Raw genomic sequence first — 26,448 nt, 5'->3', positions numbered from 1 at the left:
AGCATAATGTGTTTTGTATGGCTGTAAACACCTTAATTGACAGTACCTTCCAAAATTGCCTTAACATAGTAATGCAGAGATTATTAATCTTTTTCTACAAATTCAGACTCTTGCTTCTTCTGTCCAACCCCAAAATAGCTTTTGCACATTAAATGAGCTGTTAAGCTGTCTTCGTATTGAAAACTTACTATCGATTCTGTCGGCTCACGTGAAAGGAGAGATTTCCTTCACAGTAACACAGAACCACTCAGTGGAGGAAGGAGAAAACCAGCTGTATCTTCACCTACCACATATGTTCTTGCACTGATCGCTTGACTAAAGATTTATTTTTAAACTGTATAATCCCCGAGATGGGCATTCCCAAATTGATATAAACAACACTGATAGAGGATTGGATTGCAGGAAGGAGTTTACAAACAAACTCAACAAAATGTCTCGGTGGTAACCAAGTGTAAATATTCTACTTGGGCATTCATTCCACTTGAGCAAAATTTTTCTAAAACTTCTTGAATGATGAAAAAGTTTTCAATGTCAGCAAGTTTTTCTTTGTAATATACACGCACTGTAACGATTTTTCCCCCTTTTTATTTGATTTCAGAGTCAGTCCATATGTGAGCACACTTCCAGATGCCTCCCTGCCCTTCTTCCCTCCTTTCCCCGACTTGTTTCTAGTCTCAGAGATAATTAAGTTCACAGAAACTACATGAAGATCAGCAGTCAGGTAGAGGAGACAGCCAATCAACTACTCCACCAAATACTGTGACAGGTAAATTCAGTTTGCTACGAACGACAGCAACTGGGGGGGCCAACCAGTGAAAACAGGTCCCATCTTCTCACTTGATAAATTCCTACATGGGATACAGGGGAGAACCATAATGGCACAGCGTAGAGATTCAAGGAGACAAAGGATTAAACCTGTACGAAATGAAGCCTCACTATTTCTACTGCTCTCGGATCTGGTTGTTTTACTTAAAATCTTAAAACCTACATTTCTGTGTGCCACAAAACTGCACACTTATCACCTGACTCCATAAGAGTAGTCCTACTAAGCACACATTCACCTTATGTCTTGCTGAACTGCATGGCAAAATTAGTTTTGGTTTTGTTTTTTATTTAATCCTATTTACACAGATCACTACTACAATTTTCCAAGTTTCACAGAATCACAGGATGGTAGGGGTTGGAAGGGACCTCTGTGGGTCATCTAGTCAAACCCCCCTGCCGAAGCAGGGTCACCTACAGCAGGCTGCACAGGACCTTGTCCAGGCGGGTCTTGAATATCTCCAGAGAAGGAGACTCCACAGCCTCCCTGGGCAGCCTGTGCCAGTGCTCCGTCACCCTCAGAGGGAAGAAGTACTTCCTCATGTTCAGACGGAACTTCTTGTGCTTCAGTTTGTGCCCATTGCCCCTTGTCCTGTCGCTGGGCACTACCGAAAAGAGCTTGGCCCCATCCTCCTGACACCCACCCTTCAGATATTTGTAAGCATTTATAAGGTCGCCTCGCAGCCTTCTCTTCTTCAGGCTGAACAAGCCCAGCTCCCTCAGCCTGTCCTCATAGGAGAGACGCTCCAGTCCTCTCACCATCCTTGTAGCCCTCCACTGGACTCTCTCCAGTAGCTCCTCACCTTTCTTGAACTGGGGAGCCCAGAACTGGACACAGTACTCCAAATGGGGCCTCACTAGGGCAGTGTAGAGGGGAAGGAAAACCTCCCTCGACCTGCTGGCCACACTCCTCCTAATGCACCCCAGAATGCCATTGGCCTTCTTGGCAGCCACGGCACACTGCTGGCTCATGGTCAACCTGTCGTCCACCAGGACACCCAGGTCCCTCTCCGCAGAGCTGCTCCCCAGTAGGTCCGCCCCAAGCCTGTACTGATGCATGGGGTTGTTCCTGCCCAGGTACAGGACCCTGCATTTTCCTTTGTTGAATTTCATCAGGTTCCTCTCTGCCCAACTTTCCAGCCTATCCAGGTCACGCTGAATGGCAGCACAGCCTTCTGGTGTGTCTACCACACCTCCCAGTTTGGTGTCATCAGCAAACTTGCTGAGGGTACATTCTAACTCTTCATCCAGGTCGTTGATGAAGAAGTTGAACAAGACTGGGCCCAGTACTGACCCCTGAGGGACACCACTAGTTACCAGCCTCCAACTAGACTCAGCGCCGCTGACGACAACCCTCTGAGTTCTGCCATTCAGCCAGTTCTCAATCCACCTCACGGACCACTCATCCAGCCCACACTTCCTGAGCTTCCCTAGGAGGATGTTATGGGAGACGGTGTCGAAAGCCAACACATCCACGGCTCTCCCTTCATCTACCCAGCTGGTCATGTCATCGTAGAAAGCTATCAGATTGGTCAGGCATGATTTCCCCTTGGTGAATCCATGCTGACTACTCCTGATAACCTTCTTTTCCTCCACTTGCTTGTTGATGACGTCCAGGATAAGCTGCTCCATCACCTTTCCCGGGATGGAGGTGAGGCTGACCGGCCTGTAGTTCCCTGGGTCCTCCTTCTTGCCCTTTTTGAAGATTGGAGTGACATTGGCCTTTCTCCAGTCCTCGGGCACCTCTCCTGTCCTCCAGGACCTCTCAAAGATGATGGAGAGTGGCTCAGCAATGACATCCGCCAGCTCCCTCAGCACTCGTGGGTGCATTCCATCAGGGCCCATGGATTTGTGGGCATCCAGATTGCTTAAGCGATCCCTCACGCAGTCCTCCTAGACCAAGGGAAAGTCATCCTGTCTGTAGGCGTCCTCTCTTACCTCCGTGGCCTGGGATTCCTGAGGGCCTGCCTTGGCACTGAAGACTGAAGCAAAGAAGGCATTCAGTAGCTCTGCCTTCCCAGGAAGGCATCCCTCCAAACCTATATGGATCTTTTTTTCTTACTAGGCTTCTAATGATTCTTGGTTCTTTTGTATTAAATTACCTTTTTAGTGCTGTACCTTCTTTTTTATTTAGCATTGAAGCATTTTATTAATCTACTGTTTATTCATATGCAGTTACCTTTTGATAGCAGTGATAACATTTTGGTACCACTGGCATAAAGCTTTCTACACCATTTTTCTAGGAGAGTCAAATTTATCCAGTTATATTCACAAAATTTATAAATAAAGAAGCCAAGGAAAAATAATTCTGCATACTGCAATACTGTCTCACATGAGTCAGACAGATAATATACGCCTCCAAGTTGCTTTAACAGGTATAGTCTCCCAAATCTGATACTATCACTGCCTGAAGGCCTGTAAACTGGGCTGCAGTTTGATCACACATCTTTTCAAGAAGGAACTGGCAACTCGTGGTAAACAAAAAAAAAAAAAGAGAATATTTTAGTTAAGCTGCTGCAATACAGTAAAACTGATGCTGCAAGAACACAACCATAAAATGCCACTCTTGTTTATTACAAATTCAGTTGCATAGCTTCTCATGAAACATTTGCTATTACAACTAGAAGAATCCCTCTGGTAATTCCATTCCAACATTTCTTTTGTTTTAGGAGAGCTCATAAAACATGCAACCCTAAAGTTTCACATTATTAGTACCAGAGTCCTTTATTTCTACCAAACAAGTTGCATAAATGCTGGTCACTGGTCTTTATTCCAAATACGCTGCCTGCTCTAAATAAGTCTTTTTTATTACCCAGGATCCATATATGAATTTCCACATCTTGAAATAAAGTCTCAACAATGGTTTCTGAGTTTAAATTTAAAAAAATAAAATTAAAACTCGCAAAAGCAGCTTGAGTTGCCATTTTAAAATGAATATTTAATGCAAGATAAACAGCTCTTGTGTTCAGTATTTCTTGTGCAGTCAAGGTTAATTACACAGAACAAAGCCTAGAAATTACTGCCATTTTAACAGCATTTTACACACACTGTCAAAATACATGACATGCACAAACCAAAATGGATACGCAAAGAACTACATTCTACCTAGAAAATGTTCTATTTTTAAACAGAGGAAACACAGTGCAAAGAATATAAAATTAGAATTGTATCTTAGTTTAACCATTTTTCACACAGAGAGGACTATCAGACAGTCAGCAAGGCAGATTTCACGTACTCTGCTCCTTGCTCTGTCATTTTTTTTTTCAATTTATTTATTATTTTTTCAGTCACTGAAAGAGTTTCAGTGCTTTTCTTTCACGCATAACACACCTGGGCTCTGTGACCTTTGGAAGGAAGGTGTCACAGAAGTTCTAAGCATCGTGAGAGATACACTCAATTTCAATGAGCTCTAATCCTAAGAAATATTATGTACTTGTAATGAGTTTATTGCCACTGAAGTCAGTGGCATGCAGGGAGCATCTTATTCGTTTCAGAAATGGAAACCAAATGCTTTTTATTGCTTGGACCAATAGCTGGAACTCTGAGCCCTAGTCTTTTTAATGCTAGGAGGAGTTTTGTTATTGTTGTTTAACTATACAGTCTGGTGGAGGCGAGAAAGAGCAGCATACAATTTTCCAATGGAAAAGGTGATTTACACAAGTCGGTATAACATCTCCTAAGTTACTGTCCAAATGTTAAGAGGTGTCCATGATAAGTAAAATCAACAGGTACTTGAAACATTCAAGAACAGTAAAGAATTTTAAGGAGGGACACCATAACAATCTGTATCAGTGGAAAAATGGCCTATGAGAAAAATGAGAACAATCTCCAACAACTCTGAAGTCATACAGCCCTCCCTGCTGACAGAAGTGTCTTGGTTTGCCTTCAAGAAAAATGTGCCAAAAAGCACTGGACCTGAACAACTGCTCATTGTACTTGTGATGAATTGTAAAGTTTATGGGAAGAGAGGGGAGAAGAACACCACCATCCTGGTTACAGCCTTGGACAAGCTCTCTACTCACACCTCAGGATTCCACTGTAAATTTGTATACATGTAGTTCCTCCATGCTTCAAATCCTGTCTAACAAATAGCAGTTTTTTTCCATACATCACAACTACTGTGAACAACATATTAAATAAGAGATTGTGAGACGCTCAGTCACTGTTTTCATCTAGCCTATGTAGATAACAAGAGACAATACCTACGTGTATGTCAAAACCATAACCTGTGTATAATTTGACCTACATTTCAAGAGTTAATCTAACCACTTAACAATAGTAAGACGAAAAATAAATAAGATTTATTACTTACAAAAAGTCATGAGTCTAGGTGAAATGAGACAGAATTAATGATTTTATCTAGGACACACACTATAAATGCTAAACAATGAAAATAATAATTTGGAACAAGCGTGTTTATTCTTTGTTAATCAACACATTGTCCTCAGGGTTCTTGCAAATGAGTAGCCGATTATTTACATACCATCAGTCAGTCATCAGTTTTAGTCAAGACATCAATCACATTTGTCTGACAGAAAAGACCAGAAAAGATGCTACAGTAAAACACAGAACATCTGATATCTCCAAATATATAAACATGTTTAGATATATTGAAAAAGGTACATATTTCAGCAGTTTATTACTAAAGCTAACTCTAATAAGCAAATAATCAAAATGACAAAGAATGACAGGAGTTGGGGCAGCATTATTAGTTTAATTCTATTTCACCATTTTCCTTCAGCAAAAGTATTTCCTACCTATCTTATGTGGGTATACTTCAATACTATACGTGCACTCCAGACAGTTCATTATGTAATTGAAAAACAACACTTAATTCACACACATCTTTTTGCCCAAATTTTGATATAGTAGTAACATATTAAGACCTAAGGAGTGCAGCTAATTGCATGCAACGAAGCCAAACTAACGCTCCTCCCCACTGCCCAGTCTCTCCCATGGACGTGCTGTTCGCAACGATTACAGGTCCCAGCACACAAGACATGCAAGTCCTAGCATGAACACTTAAATCATTAAAACAGAAACAGAGTCAACAGGTCTAAGTCTTATTTATCTTTCTTTCACTGTCTCGCCGAGATGCTGCTGGACAAGGCAGTCTTTCCTTTAGCCTTCTGCATCTAAAGTCTCCTTCTAAAACAGAAAATACCAAAATACACCTCATGTAAACAAGCAACTACTTTCCTAAATACAAGTTACCATAGAAATACAAAGCTCGATAGAAACATGGCTCATTATTCATTACCAATTAGTGGAGAAAATGCTGTGCATTCTTTTGGTAACATGGAAGCAAAATGCAGAACATCCTAGATGTTTTGTTGTTGGTTTTTTTTAACTTTATGTTTCATGATATTATGATCAATGACATTGTCAGTATCAATTAAACTAAAATAAATGTGACAGATCATCCAACCTCAGAATGTTTACTGCTGAGAGTAACTGATTCAACAGTAAAGCTTTAATTTTTTTTCTTATATTTTTGGCTTAAACCTTTAAACCTATGAAACCAAAGAAAAGTAAGCAGTGTAATACACTCTGCTACACAGTTATTTTCAGATACATATTTAAAAAACCAAAATAAAAAAAACCCTACCTTTCTAGAATGCCAGCCATCAAAGGGTTTTGTGTATTTGACATAGAAAAGCTCCAATGCACATCACAGAATGCAAAACAAGAATGACTAAGAATCATATGAAATCATCATACATACACACGTACATTTGTGTTAGCACTATTGAAACCCAGAACAAAAAAACCCCAAAACACTAAACCAACCTGATCACTGTAACATTAAATAACTGGCATTTGTATACAAAATTCACTTTAAAGCACAAAAATACGAGCTGCTGTAGGACTTAGGCCCCGACCTGAAGCCTAAGGAAGAAACGTAATAGTAGAACAAGACCGTGGGCTCAGCACTGGCATATCCTTCTTCACATCCTACCATCATGCTTTATATACTTCTATAAAATGCAGATTTGCTCGTTAATTAATTTTACAGATTATTGCTGTGCTCATATTCTATGCTCAACAGTATCTCAAATACTATTCCTTTCAAGAAGAAATGGCAATGGGGAACTAAAGAAAAAAACTTTAAAAAATATATCCAAGAACCTCTTCCCAGTTTAAGACCACTGTACATTGCTTGTTCTACATACTATGGGTGGACCATGACAGATAAAACAAGCACCACCATTATGTAATAACCTACAATTATTTTTATGGCTATTGAATTCCATTCTTCCTATGCAATACATAGAATGCAAATATAAAGCAACAGTACAAATTACAAGCCCTAACAAGGCAGTAAATCTGAACCAAGTCACGCAACATAACGTGTCTATAAACTTTCCCACCAGATGCAAATAAGGCTTTTAAATTTCAGAAGCTGTTCTTTTTAACCTGTTTTTCTTCCATTTTTTTTTTAATTAATGAAAAAACCTCTTTCTATTCATCTCAGAATAGCAAATCAGTAGTTCTATCAAATTAGAGAAAAATTCACAGAAATTGAGATGATTATCGTCAAATTTATCAGTAGATGTGGTGGTCCTTTACTATTGCATTATAAAAATCAAATGTTTAAATATAAGATAACTGTCATCAGAAATACAGTTGATTGGAGATTATGATTCATATTAAGATCATAACCTATAAAAATCATCAGCTGTGCAGAATGAGCTGTTCCAGTTGACAGATCTTATTAACAAAATCTGCCAATAAATTACAGAAAAAGCTGATTTAAAAAATTGCTTTTGGCTTTCAGCATATGGAGCTTAAGGTGCTCCTGACACTAACATGTTTTATGTGGTTTTAGAGACTAGTTACTACAAGCTAATCATGTTGTTGTGAAAAAGTTGTAATAATAAAATTCAGTGAGAACGAAGGGAACTGGTCAGTTTACAAAATCAAATATAACATGTTCTGATTAGAAAGTATACTTTTATAGGGCGGAGCTTCACTTAATTATAGCACTAACACTTTACTCTTAACTCTCCAATGCCAGAATCAGTAGATTCTGTGGCAAAGCAAGAGGGCTGACCTATTCTGCAAAACTCTGGAAGGTTAATAATTAGACGGCAGCAGTAAGACTAGCTAAGAAGCACAATGCTTCTATACAGTGCAATAAGTAAGATCTTACACTTTTACTTACAGTGACAACTAAAACATCCTGTTAAAAAAAAAAAAATAAACAAACAGCCAAAACAAAACCCCAGACCTTTACAGCTGACAGATCTTATGCTTTTTCAGCTATTATGAAAAATTAGACACTTAAAAATATTTTATCACCAAAAAGGTCACTATTTTTCTGACTCCACGAATTCTTAAACTGCCAGAAACATTTCATGACATGAACACCTTTTTATTTATTTATTTATTTTTAATTATTTTTGCCCTCATTTATTACGCAAGCACCCCGGCTTGGACTTTGCATGCTTCTGGCAACAGGCTGCTACTCTGACACTGGCCAGCACAACAAGGAAAAGGAACACTTCCTCGATGGCATTCCATTTAGTACTTTTTCATGAAAAAAGTAGACAGCAAAAGTAAACCACAGATTTCTGGGCACAGGCTAAAATGAAAAGATTCTTAGAGACAAGTATCAATGACATCTCTTCTTGATAAATGCCTTCCACACACACACAGGTTACATTTATTTTCGCAGCCTCTAGACTGTACGATTCACTGGCTTCAGCTACTACAATCTATTCTGTTTCAAATATTGCCAGTACTAACTTGCACAGAACCACTTCTAATCTAAAATCTCGGTGGCTCATTATAATCGCACGTTGTAAAGTTTGCCTTTAAACTATTAACAGAAGAAACCTAGACAATCTTTGACGATTTGATATTCTGTTTAAGTAATGTAACACTGGTACAATAAGCAATCTAGTGAAGACCATACTGCCATCTACTTTTAAAATTTAAACTATTTGCTCTGAATGCTTACATACATCTCAAGATAAGGAATACATTATGGAATACAATTCAGGAAGTTAACTTTATGCTTCTGCCACAAAATCTCAACATGTATAAGATTAACAGCAATCTATGTATTGGCTTACAAGATCTCCATGGAAAGCATCGTCAAAGTATTGTGAATTATGAGAATTACATATGATTTCAGAATTACCTACAAGTCTTACAAACTGCCAAGTTTTGTACTTGTAAAAGAGGTAAAATGACAGCTGGCACAACAGACAAGCTTCACATGATGTACAGGTCCATCATTCTACCCAATACAGAAGACACATATACATTATGGGAAGACAGTCAAATGGTATATACTGCATAATGCTCTATGCTCTTTTGAGAGGCAGCTGCCCAGCATAGTGTAAAATCGTCTAGTGCAAAAATATCAAGTCAGATCTGGACTCTAATTCCGTCTTGCCATTGACTTTGTGACCTTAAGACACTACACATCAGATTTTAGTTAGCCAGCTACCAACAAAATCAATGAAGTTTAAAGGCAAAAAAGAATGTTATGCTTTTTCAGAATATTTAGCTCAAATTTTTGAGTTAAACAGCAGATGTATTAATTTTTATACAAGTGTATTTGTGTTTTGGTATTTGCATCTATTTAACACAAACCTTAAATGCTGTCAAATAAATCAAACTGCCAAATCACAGTAGTAAAGAAATCGGCTTGGAAAAAAAGTCTCATCTGACCCTGCATACTACACTTAACTTTTGTTTGTTCTCTACTATAGTTGATTACTCAAACACACACAAGTATTGCAGTCTTTTCACAGCACTTGGAATTTGGTCTACGTCATAAACAAAAGTTGCGCTGAAGTCTTTTAACAGACTTCCAAATGATGAAATCACAGTAAGGAAAAACATAAATATGTTTTTATCTTTCAGTTTGAACTTGAGGATAAACCTTTTCCATCAACAGTCTTGCACACAACTGTTTGGCCCCTGGCAATGTGTCTAGACAATGTCTGTTATTTGTTTCAGTTCTGAAAGATACGCACTAAATACAATGGTCATCACAAAAAAAGCTCTTCAGAAAAAAAACAGGTTTAAAGATTTTTAAAAAATCTTCTACAAAAAGAAATTAGGTCTGCTTTGCATGTTTCCTTTACACTTGAATAGTACGAAATTACTGGAAGGCTGCTGGTCACATCATCATCATGGTCCAGATATCAGCTATTCACCAGGGCACAAGAAGCAGGTACATAAAAATAGGAATGAAATACTTTAAAAATTACGTAGAAGAAGGTGGTGGTAATGGCACATCTTTCTTAGCCAAAACCTCAAAAAAGCCATGGAAGTATAAGAGAAATACCTAAATGTCTTGTTTTCAGCTGCATCATTGGCAACAAAGTTCACTCACATTGTGCAATCATATGGCAGTCACATAATCCAGTACAATTTGTAAACTACTGAGCTGGAGATATTTAATGAATGATCATTATGACAACACATGTCCCCACAGCTGACGAGAACTACAAAGAATGAAACAAAATCCGGATGAGCTATTTTAGATGCTATTACCTTCATTATTACCGTGGTATACATGGTATCTGTAGAGGCACAAATGTGAACTAGAGACTGACTCTCAAAACCAGTATGTGCAGTGAATACTCCCATTTATAAAATACTGTGGCAAAAATGAAAAATGTTGCAAGCAACAGAAGAGAATTTAAGACAAAATGAATGTGCACATTAAAAATCCAACTGCAAAAAAGGGAAAGGGAAAGTATAATAGTAAACAGATACAGAGGTAAGGATTTTCATGAGCCAAAGCCACTTTCTTGTCAAATAAGAGAACCTTAATGAAAGACTTCATCAGTAATGAACCTTGCAGTAAATTGGAGCCACCAGCTTGATTCTGCAGTTGTTTCAACACTCAAGATTTTCATTTATGTCAAATGGATTTACAGAAGAAATAAATGTAAAAGTGGATATGAAGGTCTACATTCAATTCAAAACCTTTGCACTAAAGTATAACGTTGTAAAGGAAAAAATAATGAAAGGGTGTCTGTCTTTTCCTAAATGTGCTTTTTCAGTGTAAACCAACATTTCTGTAGCTTGGAAAATAAAGAATGATACTTTTTTTTGAAATGTGGAGGAAAAATATCTAACTGTTGCAGCCTTTACAAGGGGTATTATGTTTCCAAATAAATAATAACCAAAGAACTTTTACTAGAATTTCAGAATTCAAAGGAAAAGAGAGTGTACTCTGCATTGCTCTTTTAATCATTCACGTTCTTCTTCAATATATTCAGCTATTTACCTTAAAATGCACACAAACTTGAACTGAATTTTAAATTTAGTGCAGTGAATACCTTTAAAATAATCTGGTAAATCTGCCTCTCCAGTCCGTAACAATCCAACTTAAGCTACACCATCAAATTTTTATTCTTTGTAGGGAAAGGAGAATACTCTCACCATACTCTCACCACCATTAGTACGAAGTTGACAGAGTAAGATCTCTGATTCCAGAATGTGTTCTCAACAACTCCAAAGATTTTGTAACACCACAGCTTACATCCTCAAATCTGAATATTGGCTTACTATATATAAAGCCTTACAGTTACACCTGTAGTGTGATTACCTACTGATATCAATAAAAATTTCAGAAGAGCATCACAAAACACTGAGGTACTAAGAGTGACTGATGAGGCAAAAATAATGGTGTTTAAATATTTCACCAGATTTTGATACAAGTCGTATTAATTAAACATCAAAAAAGAAGATGGCAGAGAAAGTATAACACAGATTTGAACTTCGCAAATCATTACAAAAAAGCTACTGCACACTATAAGGCTAGCTATAGACTAGAACATAATTCAAACACATTAAATTCTGCAGTTAAATATTAAGCTGTTAATACACTAACAGCCTTCAATTACTGACTGCTCTTCCACCTTTTGGGGTAATACATTAACAATTATTTTCACTGCATCAATAGATGCTCTACCATGTACCATAATCCAGCAGGTAGCATTTAAGCCAACACAACTGGCGACATGGTGGAAAATAAACTCCTATTTTATTGCAACAAATCAAAGATCTATTTATGTCAAAAGTCTCATCCAAAAAAAAAAAAGAAAAGAAGACAGACATGGACAGTTTAAAGAAAATCTGAATTTTTTAAATTGCTTTATGAATTTGGAGTAGTCAGAGCATAATTATTTCAACCACAACAGAGTAGTTCTAATTCTACCTGCCTTTATATTGTTGTCATATGAGATGGCTTCTTTGATCACAGGGAGGTGTACACAGCACAGGGCCTGCTGATGACAGGCAGATCGCAGCTATCTCAAAGGGGAAAAAGGATTCTTGGCCACGAGCTGGCGGGGCTCATTGAGAGGGCTTTAAACTAGGTTCGAAGGGGGAAGGGGACATCGCCCAGCTCACTAGGGACGAGCCCAGGCTTGGTGTGCCAGGGTCAGGGGTGAGATTGACAGCCCAGCTCAAGTGTGTCTATACCAACGCACGTAGCATGGGCAATAAACAGGAGGAGCTGGAAGCCATTATACAGCAGGACGGCTACGACTTGGTTGCCATCACAGAAACGTGGTGGGACAACTCGCATGACTGGCATTCTGTCATGGATGGCTACAGACACTTTAGGAAAGACAAGCCAACAAGGAGAGGTGGTGGAGTTGCTCTGTATGTGAGGGAGCAACTGGAATGCATTGAGCTTGGCCTGGTGGCAAATGAGGAATGAGTTGAAAGCTTGTAGGTTAGAATTAAGGGACAGGCTCACACGGGTGACATTACGGTGGGTGTATACTACAGGCCACCTGACCAGGAGGAGGAGGTTGATGAGGCCTTCTACAGGCAGCTGCAAGCAGCCTCACAATCACAGGCCCTGGTTCTCATGGGGGACTTCAACCACCCTGACATCAGCTGGGAAGACCATACAGCTAGGCAGGCGCAATCCAGGAGGTTCCTACAGAGCATCAATGATAACTTTCTGATGCAAGTGGTGGAGGAATCAACAAGGAAAGGCGCTCTGCTGGACCTTGTATTAACAAACAAGGAGGGACTGGTGGAGGATGTGAAGGTTGGAGGTAGACTCGGCTGCAGTGACCATGAAATGGTCGAGTTCAGGATCCTGCGTGGAGGAAGCAGGGCGATAAGCAGGATCAAAACCTTGGACCTCAGGAGGGCTAACTTTGGCCTCTTCAAGGAGCTACTGGGAGGAATCCCCTGGGCCAGGGCTCTCAAAGGCAGAGGGGTCCAAGAGTGCTGGTTGCTGTTTAAATGTCACTTCCTCCATGCTCAGGAGCGGTGCATTCCCCTGAGAAAGAAATCGAGCAAAGGAGGCAGGAGGCCTGCATGGTTAAACAAGGAGGTTCTAGTGGAGATCAGGTGGAAGACAAAAGTCCATGGAATGTGGAAAGAGGGGCAGGCCACTTGGGAAGAGTACAGGAATGTGGTCAGAGAGTGCAGGGATGCAACGAGGAAGGCCAAAGCCCACCTGGAATTGAAGCTGGCAAGGGATGTCAAAAACAACAAGAAGGGCTTCTTCAACTACATCAGTAGTAAAAGGAAGCCTAGGGACAATGTGGGGCCGCTGCTGAATGAGGTGGGTGTCCTGGTGACGGAGGACACAGAGAAGGCAGAGCTACTGAATGCCTTCTTTGCTTCAGTCTTCAGTGCCAAGGCAGGCCCTCAGGAATCCCAGGCCACGGAGGTAAGAGAGGAAGCCTACAGAGAGGATGACTTTCCCTTGGTCGAGGAGAACTGCGTGAGGGATCGCTTAAGCAATCTGGATGCCCACAAATCCATGGGCCCTGATGGAATGCACCCACGAGTGCTGAGGGAGCTGGCAGATGTCATTGCTGAGCCACTCTCCATCATCTTTGAGAGGTCCTGGAGGACAGGAGAGGTGCCCGAGGACTGGAGGTGCTCAACAAGCAAGTGGAGGAAAAGAAGGTTATCAGGAGTAGTCAGCATGGATTCACCAAGGGGAAATCACGCCTGACCAATCTGATAGCTTTCTACGATGACATGACCGGCTGGGTAGATGGAGAGCCGTGGATGTTGTCTACCTTGACTTCAGCAAGGCTTTTGACACCGTCTCCCATAATATCCTCCTAGGAAAGCTCAGGAAGTGTGGGCTGGATGAGTGGTTGGTGAAATGGATTGAGAACTGGCTGAATGGCAGAACTCAGAGGGTTGTCGTCAGTGGCGCTGAGTCTAGTTGGAGGCCGGTAACGAGTGGTGTCCCCCAGGGGTCAGTACTGGGCCCAGTCTTGTTCAACTTCTTCATCAGCGACCTGGATGAAGAGTTAAAATGTACCCTCAGCAAGTTTGCTGATGACACCAAACTGGGAGGTGTGGTAGATACACCAGAAGGCTGTGCTGCCATTCAGCGAGACCTGGACAGGCTGGAAAGTTGGGCAGAGAGGAACCTGATGAAATTCAACAAAGGAAAATGCAGGGTCCTGTACCTGGGCAGGAACAACCCCATGCATCAGTACAGGCTTGGGGCAGACCTACTGGGGAGCAGCTCTGCGGAGAGGGACCTGGGTGTCCTGGTGGACGACAGGTTGACCATGAGCCAGCAGTGTGCCGTGGCTGCCAAGAAGGCCAATGGCATTCTGGGGTGCATTAGGAGGAGTGTGGCCAGCAGGTCGAGGGAGGTTTTCCTTCCCCTCTACACTGCCCTAGTGAGGCCTCATCTGGAGTACTGTGTCCAGTTCTGGGCTACCCAGTTCAAAAAAGGTGAGGAGCTACTGGAGAGAGTCCAGCGGAGGGCTACAAGGATGATGAGGGGACTGGAGCATCTCTCCTACGAGGAGAGGCTGAGGGAGCTGGGCTTGTTCAGCCTGAAGAAGAGAAGGCTGCGAGGGGACCTAATGTATACTTACAAATATCTGAAGGGTGGGTGTCAGGAGGATGGAGCCAAGCTCTTTTCAGTAGTGCCCAGCGACAAGACAAGGGGCAATGGGCACAAACTGAAGCACAGGAAGTTCTGTCTGAACATGAGGAAGAATTTCTTCCCTCTGAGGGTGACGGAGCACTGGAACAGGCTGCCCAGGGAGGCTGTGGAGTCTCCTTCTCTGGAGATATTCAAGACCCGCCTGGACAAGGTCCTCTGCAGCTTACTGTAGGTGACCCTGCTTTGACAGGAGGGTTGGACTGGATGACCCACAGAGGTCCCTTCCAACCCCTACCATTCTGTGATTCTATGTCATTCACATAGCTGGTCACGTCAGACTACAAGGAGCTTAAGGCAGCAGGGGTAAAAGATCCATGCCTGCTACAGAACACTCTATCATAATCCATGCTGAAGCCTCAGTCTAACCATTCTTCTGTCATCAACAAACACTACTGGAATAAAACAGTATTTCTTCTCCTGTGGCTACCTATCCACACCACACATTGCCTTCCCAACACAGACAGTTAACCTGTTAGTTTGCACAGTAGATGTCTGCATAAGAAAGCTAAGGATCTCATCAGTACATTGCCCATCAAGTAGGACCTGCCGTTGTAGAAGTCCAGACTATTACATACAAAAATACATTGATTTTAAAAACCCAAACCTAAGCCATCAAGATTTTTGAAATGTCAAAATAAAGGCAGACTAGGAAACTTTGATTCTGCTACCTTCTGTGCATGCCTCTTCACATCACACAGTCTATATATGCATGCAAAATAAATACAGGTTTTCCTCCAGACAAACGAATCATTCAGTACTCAGGGTGAACGATGCCCCAGGAAGCAGCATACCACAGTACACCAACCACATTTAGAGAAGGTGGAAGACGTTTAGTGAACATGATAGGGAATTACAGTAAGGAGGAGTATGCTGTCATGCATTAAAATGTTACTCTTTAGGAACAAAAGTAGAATATGTTTCTATCACAGGGTTCCTACACGATAACAGTTGCTTACACAAGCCATACACCACCTTCCAACCTCCAACTCATGCAGTTTCCCCAGAGGACGAACCGAGGTATAAGACAGTCCTGTGACCGAAGCTATCAAACATACTGGGTATGCACTTGTCTTGAAATTCTTGACCAATTTAAAATTGTTCCTGGAAAATACTGCAGTTGGAGCTCTGGCAGGAGCAAAAAGCATAGTTCATGTTAGACGTTCTCAGTCTCCTTTTTTCCACAGAGTCTTTCAGAAGCAAATCACAGCTATCCTGCAGTACAGGTGAACTGTTGCTGCATCCTGCTTCTCAACACCATCCTTCCTGAATAGGCCTCGGCCAACTCTCTTATATCTGACTGGAAACATTGCCATCAAGTGAAAAGAGAAGGCCCTGATGAAAGACAGCAGCTGGGAGGAGGGCTGCTACCACAAACACAGGTACAAACTGAAAATGTCTGGATGCTTTTGAGAAAGTGAGGAGCGGCTCATTACTCAAACAGCAAACAGTCTGCGGAAGGTAAAGAGATCATAGGATACTGATCTCAGACTACCTCCAAAATTTTCAGCCAGATTATAGTTGTGCCTGCCTTTATTTTCATGGTTCTTAGTTTGAGACATCTTATTTGGAAAAACACTTCAGATTCACCTTGCAATTGTGATCTAACAATAGTTGAAGACAGTTCTAACAATAAGATGAAGAGGAGGTAATGGGATCTACACTGACATTTTCATCTCAACACATTAGTTGCTAAACATTAAGTAGCTGTTCTTTCCGAATATTTAAAAGTAAAAAGCTGAGTAAGGAGGCAGACATGCACTTTAAAGGAAACATGGGTGCTGGTAACATCAGCTGACTCAAACCTTGTCTGCAAGTAGTAGTTCTGGCACTTCATTCTGACAGTAATAGACAGAGAAGCCAGATCTCTCACTGCGTTCTCTGAGTATAGTAACATTGACCTTATGATGGGCTTCCACAGGAACTGCTTGAAAGACTGACTGTCTTCCTGCTGTGAAAACCACTCATTTCAAATTATTACGTGTTGGTAGGTTGTCACAAGTTTGGGGGGGGCTTTTTTTCCTCTTAGCAAAGAAAGACTTACTTTTTTCCAACTCACATCAATATTCTATAGTCCTACTTTCTGAAGTATCTGGTCAAATTAGTGTTCATTGTAAACAACGAAGCAAAGCAATCATCGAAACCTTCAGTTCGTGTCACCAATATTTGCTTTCACTCCCTGTTAAGAAATGGTATATTTAGCTCGCTTTTCTGCTTCTACTATCAAGACTACTGGTACAATTGGACTGTTCATTAAAAAACCCAACACTTTCATAGCATGAAATTCCATAGACTCATATAAAGGAGTTTATCTGGAAATATTTAAATTAAATAATACCTTGGATATGGTCAAGAGTTTGCTATCTATCGTATTTTCTAAAAATCCATAACATCTGCATTGCATGCCATCTTCTGCAACAACCCTAATCCTGCAAGGTCCTTTAGAGTGATAGGTGTATATCTGCTATCTAGTAAAACAGCATGCAAACAACAGTATGCCTAATTTCACCTTTCCAAAACGTAATCCAAACAGGTTTAGAAATGGTGGATTTTCAAACTCTTGGAAAGGAGGAGGGTAGGAAAGTCAAAATAGTTACTAAGAACACTCGATAATTCATACTCTTTCTCAAATACTGGCAAGTTAGACATTAATTTTACCTTGAGAAGGTATGTAGGAATATTGCTGAAATCTACAGGCAACTTCAACAGGAAGCGAGCTGAGAATTCTCCAGTCTGTGGAAAAAAGGTAACGCTAGTGAGACCTGGTGTCTAAAACAGAACCACAAATTTAATGTTCTGAGGATGAAATCTTAACGAGAAAGATATGTAAGAGCTCATACCAAACAGAAGGGTTGAGATGTAAAACAAAGTTTCTCGATGGAATTACTGAAGAGGAAAAAAAAAAATTTACAGTTTTCACAGACGCTACATGAGAAAACACCTTAAAAACCATAAAACATCAACTGCCCATAAGTCAACAGCAAAAAGTAGTCAGAATACAACAACGTGCATGACAAAAATCAGACTATACTTTCTAAGGCCCTAAATATAGAGGTGTCTTGGCTGTACTCATTTCCGGACAAAGGTCCGGCGAGACCTGCAAACGGTCTGAAAGCAAAAAGCCTGACAAATTTCTAAGAGCATATAGATAAAATAGAGGCACCTTCACAAACACTGCAGGTATACATTAGAGGATTTGTGTAACAGTGAGAAGGTATCAACAGTGTCCTCTGAATAAACATAAAGAACTGAAGTAGAAGTTTTTATGTAATTTGTTTTCAGAATTATGTGACTCTTAACACCTAGACAACCATTTACTGAAAATTTGCCAAGCATCCCCTACACACTGCTCTTTTTTATGCATAAAGTGTATGCAAAGGAAATGGAAAGGATTTCCTTTCTGTTTCATGCACTTCCTCAAAACCAGACTTTGTCCACCTGGTTATGAAGCAATGAAGTTGGCTCTTTTTTAAAAACAAATGCTTGCCTGATTTCCTCCATATTAATTTTTTGTCATCCCTATTTTTTAATTCAGTAAAGTAACGACACAGAAAGTATACTTCAATGAATTAACAGTACAAAAAGCATTAAATATTAATTTTATCAGTTAAGTACAAAAAAATAGGTACATCTTGACACAAGGCAGCAAAACTTTTTTTTAGTTTTAACACTGCCTTATCTTTGCATACATAAGCTGCTTAGTTATGTGATGACATACAATTTTTAAAAAACAGTACTTATTTGCATTTTAACAGGCAAGGGGACAAATCAAAGCTGCATGAATATGCAGCATTCTTTCTCCCACAGTAACACACATGTACTATTTCACTGTTCCTTGAACAAAGTTATCTGTATCTTATTTTCATTTTACCATTTTAAATGAGTATAGCTACATGAGTATAGCCAGAAAAAGCGAGAAGAAAAATACTTTTAAACAAGAAATGCACAATATACAAATTTTAGCAAAGTGCACATCAATCTATGATGAATGTGTATACTGCAATTCTCATTAAATGGGTGAATGTTAATATTACACTAGATTTAAACGGGATCATCTTTATTGTGTATACAGCTTTACCTTATGGTGAGCAAAAGCCTGTAACATGTCTGAAATCATGGAAGCATCCTTTCTGTAAAATGCAGCAGTGACCCACGGAAGAAATGTAGAGGATCTTGACAGCAAACAGATTGCCTGGCACCTTGTCCAGATGTCTTCTGAATTTCTCTAAGGATGTAGATACCACAACCTCTCTGGGCAACCTTTGCAAATGATCAGTCACCCTCAACAGTCAAGGGCTTACAACCTACATAGATGTCAGCGAGACACCTTTTGGGCCACCGCTTTATTACGTTTAGTAGATGTTATCGCAAGAACTCCATAGAGCTATGGGGACAGCTTGTCAAAGGCTATGAGAACTCTTCAAGAGGAAGGCATTCAAAGTCTTTTAACCCCTGTATTGATATTGAAAATTTGCTGTATGCCATTGCAAAACAGTCAGCACATTTGCCTCCTCTCTCAATTAGCTGCCCTAATCAATAAATTGTTTGGGCTACGCATAAGAGAAAACATGGAAGTTGTCACTGGCCGTATACCACTAGACCACGAGCCTCCACAGTGATGGACCACACCAATTGCTATATATTTTGGTTCAGAAAGGAACTGGCTGAAAAAAAAAAACCCAATGGAAATGAGCTTGCAGATGCACAAGCCTCTTGAGAATGTACTGAAGGTCAAAGTCAATGGAAACTGGCTTTCCAGAAAGAATGGTAAGCTCCTAGGCAGCACAGCTGAGGAATATAAATGACTGTTTGCTACGCACGTTCTTCTGTGGTACTGACATGAAATAAAATTAAAAAGAAAAAAAATTCTATAGAATTGAATTTCTTCAATTAATTTTATACCTAAAGTAAGCAAATATTTTGTCCAAAGCCACTAAGCACATACAAAGATGTTGTTTTAGGCAGATGTATAATAAACAATGCTAATATCAGTGCCAACTTGTTTCTTTGTCTATGTATCAGGCATGAACTAGAGACAGCTCATTCTACCTTCCAGTCACTAAAAAAGAAAAAAAAAAAAAAGATCTCGAATGCAACCAAAAATCTTTCCAACAGTACCATGCCAGTAATATAATTTGCCAGAAGGGTTTATGTGATGTTAGGCTGTAATACACCCTGCTGCCAGCTAACTCAGAATTGCCCTTAAAATTTGTCCCTGGTACTCATACAACAGAGGCAAAGCAACTGCAAGAGAAACACTATGCAACAAAAAGTGAGCGTATATTACATTGAAGCCTTTCCTGATGACACTACTTGTGAGGACAGATGCCAGCTTTCTGATGCTGTATTACTTCTGTGTGCAGCAAAACCACTGACTGCATGTGTAACACAAAGACTGCTTGGACAACAGTTGGGGCACTCGTTTTTTATTCAGAGTGAAATTGGTATTACATACAGTGCTGCCTGTCTGTACTTCACTTCCAAAAAAGATGCCATACAACATTTGCCTTAAAACCCAGAAAACTATTTCTGGTAAAATACCAAGTCTGATGAACTGGGATGGCCACTGAAGAGATGAATGGCCCCTGATCAAAACATCAGCTGCTCTGAGATATGGAAGTAAACCAGGACTTGCAGTCTAGATCTTCTAAGTCATTCAGTCAAGGTTATTGAGCATCGTGTGCCTTCCCCACGCGCTGCGGGTGGGCAGGGAGTGGTCCCTGTCCATGGTGCCCGCCTCCCCAGCCCCAACCCGCTGCGCACCGGCATCCCGCCGACTCAGATGAATTTCCGGCCACTGAGACACTGGCTAGTTACTGGGCGTCTGTATCAGCTGGGACGCTGCCAACATGCAGCTACTACGCTAGATAACGATTTGTCTATTTGTCACAGATCTTGGAGATCACTTCAAGAAATTGGAGATACTGGAACAAAGGTAAAAAAGCAAATTTCTGTTCCATTTTGGGACACAGCACTGAATTCAGGCCTCCTGTTCTAATTCTTTTTTCTTTTATTAACTCATGCACTTAAGATGATTGTTCTCATAACACTGTGCAAGGTTCATTCATAGATTATTATTTCAGAAGTCTTCTGAGCCACTATTGATTCCTGAGAGAGCGCAACATGAATTTCAATGACTTCAAGACAAAGGAGATAACATGCAGTTTACCTCTTGCTTTTTAGATAAACACTGCAATTGTGCTGATCATCAAGACTAACAAGACAGTTGTAAAGGACAGGAAGGAGAACTACACAAGTTGGTTTCATAGTTTTGAGTTTTAAAACACTCATAAACAAGTCCCTGTCTTGTGGGTATCAGATTCATAAAATCTCCAAATGAGACCCTCAGAGTCTTCTTGACAGAGAATGTAAACTATGAAAACGAAATACACGCTACAGAAACCTCAAAAAGCTCTGCAATGATTAAAAGTATTTGCCTCTAAATGTTTTTAATCTATTGGAATATTTTTAACTAACATAGCATTTCAAATGCAAAAAAAAAAGTTCTTTATTCAGTCACCAAAGACTGAGGAAAGATTCAAAAACCTTGAGTACATATGTCTTTCCCATAAAAAAGGAAAAAAAACCCCTGGTTTTCTACAATCTTGAGTAGAATTTTGGCAGTTGTCAAAAATGATGATAAAATCTAAGTACAGTTCAGAAAGCCTTCTGCATTTCAATAAACCAGCCTGATGATATTTACAGACGTAGCAAGTTGTTTGTGATGCCAGCTATAGAGAATAACATTTAAGAACAAATTAATTTCAATGAAGTGTTCTGATCTATAAACATAAAAAAAAAGAGATCTGAAATCCTCTGATAAAATTTTACTTGGCTTAAAATAAAAAAGCCTGGATCATCTGTCTAAGAAAAGAAAAACAGACAAAGATGAGTACTGTGAGTTGTGAGGTAAACATCCTTGCGTCACCTGCAACTTAAGGATGATTAAATTGACATAAAACTGAATTCTAGTCCCTGATAACAGGAATGCCGAATTTTCATCAATTTAAAGACTGCACCTATTTCAAAAGACACTGCTTCTGAAGGCCAGTATCTTAAGAGTATGCTGTTGCTGAAAGCAAGAGGGGGAACATCTTCAGCATAAACACAATTAGGTATTTCCTGATGTATCTTACTCCAGACTTCCCATGATAAATACACTACCAGTCAAAAAAACCTGATTTTTGCAAAGCTTACTCTGTGGGAGAGGATCAATTACAAAAAATAAAAACTACATCACATGCTAACCAGAATGCCTACATTGCTAACAGCCTCCTTGTAGAAGGCTGAGAAGGTATACAAAGAGTGTTTCTACACAGCATGGCACATTTCCCAGGCAAAGGACACAACCCCAGGAAACAGATAAACCAGTTTAATCTCTGATTGGTCATATGAAGACATGGCCCTACAAAGCCACCGCTCTAGCCCATCTCACCTCCTCCTGTCCTTTTGCAAAAAATTGAGTCTTTTTTTTTTTTCCCCTCTCCAGTTTAGGTTTCTGAAACAACACATTTCATCTTAGAGAAGTGCCAGAGGGAAACAGGCAGCTGCAGCTACCAATTAAACCAACTCAACTGTAATGTGGAACCACACCCTAACAGATCCACCCTGGTCTGCCTGGGCAGGGCGTCATACCAACTCTGTTATTCTGTCTCTCAAATCTTCAGAGCTCACTCAGACTTCCATAATACATTGTAATGTGCCCTGCAAACACTGCACAGACTATTCAACAGTTTTCAAAGTTCTCATCTATAAATCACATGAACTAACATCAGGTTGAAAAAGTTACTCACCTGGAAATCTGATTCAACCAAGGTAGTGGAATGACAGCAATGTACAAAACAGGGAGTACAGAAAGTGTACTAGAGTCAAATAGAAGTTTTTTCCATTGCAAACAAAGCATGGAGCTCCACAGAAACAACTCACGTTTTACAAGGCAAAAGCTATATTTATTAAAATGAAAGGGTCATTAAAAGCATTTTAGCAGAAATATTCTTAATAGCTTACCCAGTTGTTTTTTTTGCCAGCATAGATTTCCATGTTTTCTCCATACTGGGGCTCTTCAAGTAAAGTCTGATATTCAAACATGAGACGAGAGCTCTCACGTAATCGGCTGCACTGAAATTGGTGATACTGCTGCACCAGTTCTTTCACAACAAGCAGGAGGCATTCCGGGTTTGAAGGATTCCAAGAAGCTAAATTCTGTTGAATTAGAAAGGAACAGAGACCATAATTGTTTACAGCAACAGAGAGACAAGCACTCCCCCTTCCACACTGATACCAGAGGCACACATGCATGTGGAAGCTTTGTGACAAAACTAAACCATAATACTAAATGTAAAGGTTGTATCATGCTTTGAAAGAATACCAGGTCAAACAGCAGAAGCAAGCCTTAATGTAAAATAAGAGGCCATATAGGGACTGACCAGAAAACTGATAACAGGGCTACTACCAGGCATAGATAGACCCAAATTACCTTTCCATTCCTCCCTAAAATTATACTTTTGCATTTGAGAACTTGAAAACTGTGAATTAAAAAAATTAAAACTGATATGAAACGTACAGAAATCAGGTAAGTACAGCCTGGCACAGTGTGTGACTCAAAAAGCAGTCAGCCCAAGTAAATATGCCAAATTAACATCAACTATGGAAAGAACTTTGCTCCTTTATTCAAACAGTGGATATAGTATTGACAGTGATGGGGCAAATGGGTTGTCTTCCATTGCCTCAACCTTGCGCTTTACTTCACCTTGACTGCCTGTTCACTAGAGTTACCTTGACTCACCCCTTTAACACAAATGCCATCCATACACAAGTCTCTTCAACATGCCTGGCAGAAGTTTTAGTACAAGTTGACTGTATATCAAGAAACACAGCTAACAGAAATAAAAATGCTAATGCAATGAAGATAACTGTGTCAGTAGCACAGTCTCTCAGTTGAACTACTGCAACATTGCCTTAGATCAGTCTTCCATGCACAGTAAGTTTTATCCAGGAAGATTTTCTGCATTACAAACCATACCTAACACGATCAGCGTTGCTTGCCTACATCTGGTTGACCTAGAATGGATCTATGTTAAGGGCAGATGAGGACTCACCCTGTACTCCATACCGATAGGACATGAGACAGTTCTGATGTAAAAGCCCGTATCCTTTGTACTTAGGTCCTCAACAGGTCTCCTTGATACAAGCTCAGGGCATGTTAACAGTCATGCAGCTTTTGGTCAGCTTTGAGTATAACCAAAATTATCCTGCATTTCTGTATATCACATAGACATATGACAACAAACTAGCTGCAACGGGATTTAAAATTGCATGGATTGTACAGTTAACAATAAGATCCTTAGAACTGGCAAAGATCTCTGTATTTTACAACTAAGTGAAAATATAATATAGTAGCTGCAAATAAAATCTCTTATCAGTATCTGAACTCAAAGCAGTTACTTTTGTCTTGGAAGTTGCAGACATTTCATAAACAAATTGTATGCATAATTTACATTCTTTGGCAAGGACAAAAAAACCCCCAACATTAGCCCTTTTTTACCTCTTTGGGGGAAAAACTGCTTTGGTATGCATCATTTTCTACAATGAAAGTACAGAAAATATTTCTGTGCTTTCAAGTAACTATCTTAGGACTTCTTTGTACTCGAACACATAAAAAATTACGTTTCTTAACCTAAGTTAAGTAAATGAATGAAGCTGGATAAAAAACTTGTCTCCTAGAATACACAGATGTTCTTTTTGCTTTGATAAAAAAAGAAAAACTTAGAATCTTAGAGTGTGGATGGAGCACTTAGGGGAACACTTCTCTCTAGAGTATAGATTTGAAAAAGACCTGATGTTCAAATAATTTACAGATTCACCCAAGATTGACAGGCTCAGTTCAAGAAACACAACAGGATATAACTGCTGATCACGATTTGCTTCGCTTTACATGGATGAATGAACAGTTACAGGATTAAACTGTACTCCTACTCTACTCATTGTCTCAGCGTGGCTAAGATACTGTCCTGAACCTCTGCATTTAGAAGCTACCACAGTGTCACAGACTCTGCATCTGACCACTGCTTGAAGTACTCTGTTTTTTTCCCTCCTAGACAGTAAGAACACATATTAAATGGGAATATTATCATTGCCATACCTTCAAAGCTAAACATTCTTCCAGAGTAATTGGTGAATGGGTGAGATACTAACACAGTTCATAGAAATTCCTCAAATACATACTACAGAGTGAGTGAAAGCCTTGCTCTACCCTGCCTGCCACTAACAGCTGGTAAAAATTTATTCCCAACTTGAACTCATTTAAGCTTATTTGATTCTACAAAACACTAGAGAATGTTTGTCAGGTAGACAGTGTCTTCTAGGAAACACATTTTGTATCATGCAGTCTGAAGCTAGACTGTGTATAACCTTAAATTTCCTGTTCCCAAGCTGCTGCTCAAATAAAACATTTCCAGAAAGCCAGAGGATGTAATATGCCAGTATGTATTGATATCAGCCAGACAAGTGGGAATAACCTTTCCTCCTAATGACATTGGTATAAAACAATAGAAATGTTCTGTCAAAGGAAATGACCAACAGTATTTTAATAACTGACCTAAATGCAACTGAACCATTTGTTTTTTAAATAACGTTCCACTACAGAACAAAAAAAGAGCAAGAGGAAATCCATTGTCATTTGTCCAGCACGGAACTAGAGAATATTGCTCTCTTCAAAGAATTCAAGAACACTGCATCAAAACAGTGTTTATGCTGTATTGCCTTAAAGCCACAGGAATTAAAATGAATTATTTCACTGTGGGATCCTCATTAAATATATTTCATTCAGTAACTAAAGACTCAAACAACACAGGAATAGGTTATAAAAACAAATCTCCTGGAGAAAAATTAAACTACCCACCCAATACGTACATCAATTACAATGGATTCTCACTGATGAAAGAGTAAATATACAATGGTTACATAAATTTTCTGTAACACAAGTTCTAATTTAAATAAACATTAATTTTAATCTTTAGAATTGTATTATTGTAGTGCTTATTATTTGGCAATTGGCCATCACATTTCTACTCATTTCGTAAACTTTGCAGAAGTGCTATTCTTTCCAGAAGATCTAGATTGATAAATTTTAACAAACACTTGTGAATACAATTACATGTTTATGTACGACATTTCTTTTTACATATCTTTAAGTGTTGCTTATTTGCCCTAACCACTGTGTTCATTCATCTGAAAATACTTTTAAACCATTTTACTGTGATCCAATTTCAACACTATGTCAAAATGTGCTACATTGTTCCCTCAGTTTCAAATGGCACCTTCTTTAATCTTCCTTCTGTTTTTTAAATCAAAGTAAGCAACTACCTGTAACATAGATTATTGAAACCTAACTACAGCAGAATTTGATATTTATCCAGTTGATCCCTTGTAGAATGTCTTAATTGCTACATTTTCATCATTATAATGATTCCTGAGAACATGTAAGGATTTGTCACTTTAGTCAATGAGTAGTGTCTCGGCAACAGTAAATTGACCTCCTTCTTTAGAGATAACGTATCTTCTATTTAGCAATGCAGTATTGTATACACTATTAGACTTTGGAAGTTGGTTTAATAAGCAAAATCTTAAACTAAAGGCTTTGGAATAAAGAAGAGTAGCAGCCTGTGCGCTTCACTTTCTGACTGTTTGCCTTAAGGACGTATTCCAGCCCT

At 39.5% G+C, this 26,448-nt stretch overlaps 1 protein-coding gene across 1 annotated transcript in view; it reads right to left on the bottom strand.

Moving 5' to 3' along the window:
• The window catches only part of BABAM2 (BRISC and BRCA1 A complex member 2), a 187,781-nt gene that overhangs the window by 109,230 nt on the left and 52,103 nt on the right, over positions 1-26,448 (bottom strand). The window contains exons 5-6 of the mRNA XM_075412827.1: positions 22,745-22,939; positions 17,396-17,470 (exon numbers count right to left, since the gene is read on the bottom strand). Of these exons, the coding sequence (XP_075268942.1) occupies positions 17,396-17,470; positions 22,745-22,939 (270 nt within the window). The remainder of the gene's footprint in view (positions 1-17,395; positions 17,471-22,744; positions 22,940-26,448) is intronic.

This window comes from Opisthocomus hoazin, chromosome 2, assembly GCF_030867145.1.
Source record: "Opisthocomus hoazin isolate bOpiHoa1 chromosome 2, bOpiHoa1.hap1, whole genome shotgun sequence".
NCBI classification, from domain to species: domain Eukaryota; kingdom Metazoa; phylum Chordata; class Aves; order Opisthocomiformes; family Opisthocomidae; genus Opisthocomus; species Opisthocomus hoazin.
Note: the sequence above shows the minus strand (reverse complement) of the source record. Positions and strands in the feature narration are given on the sequence as shown.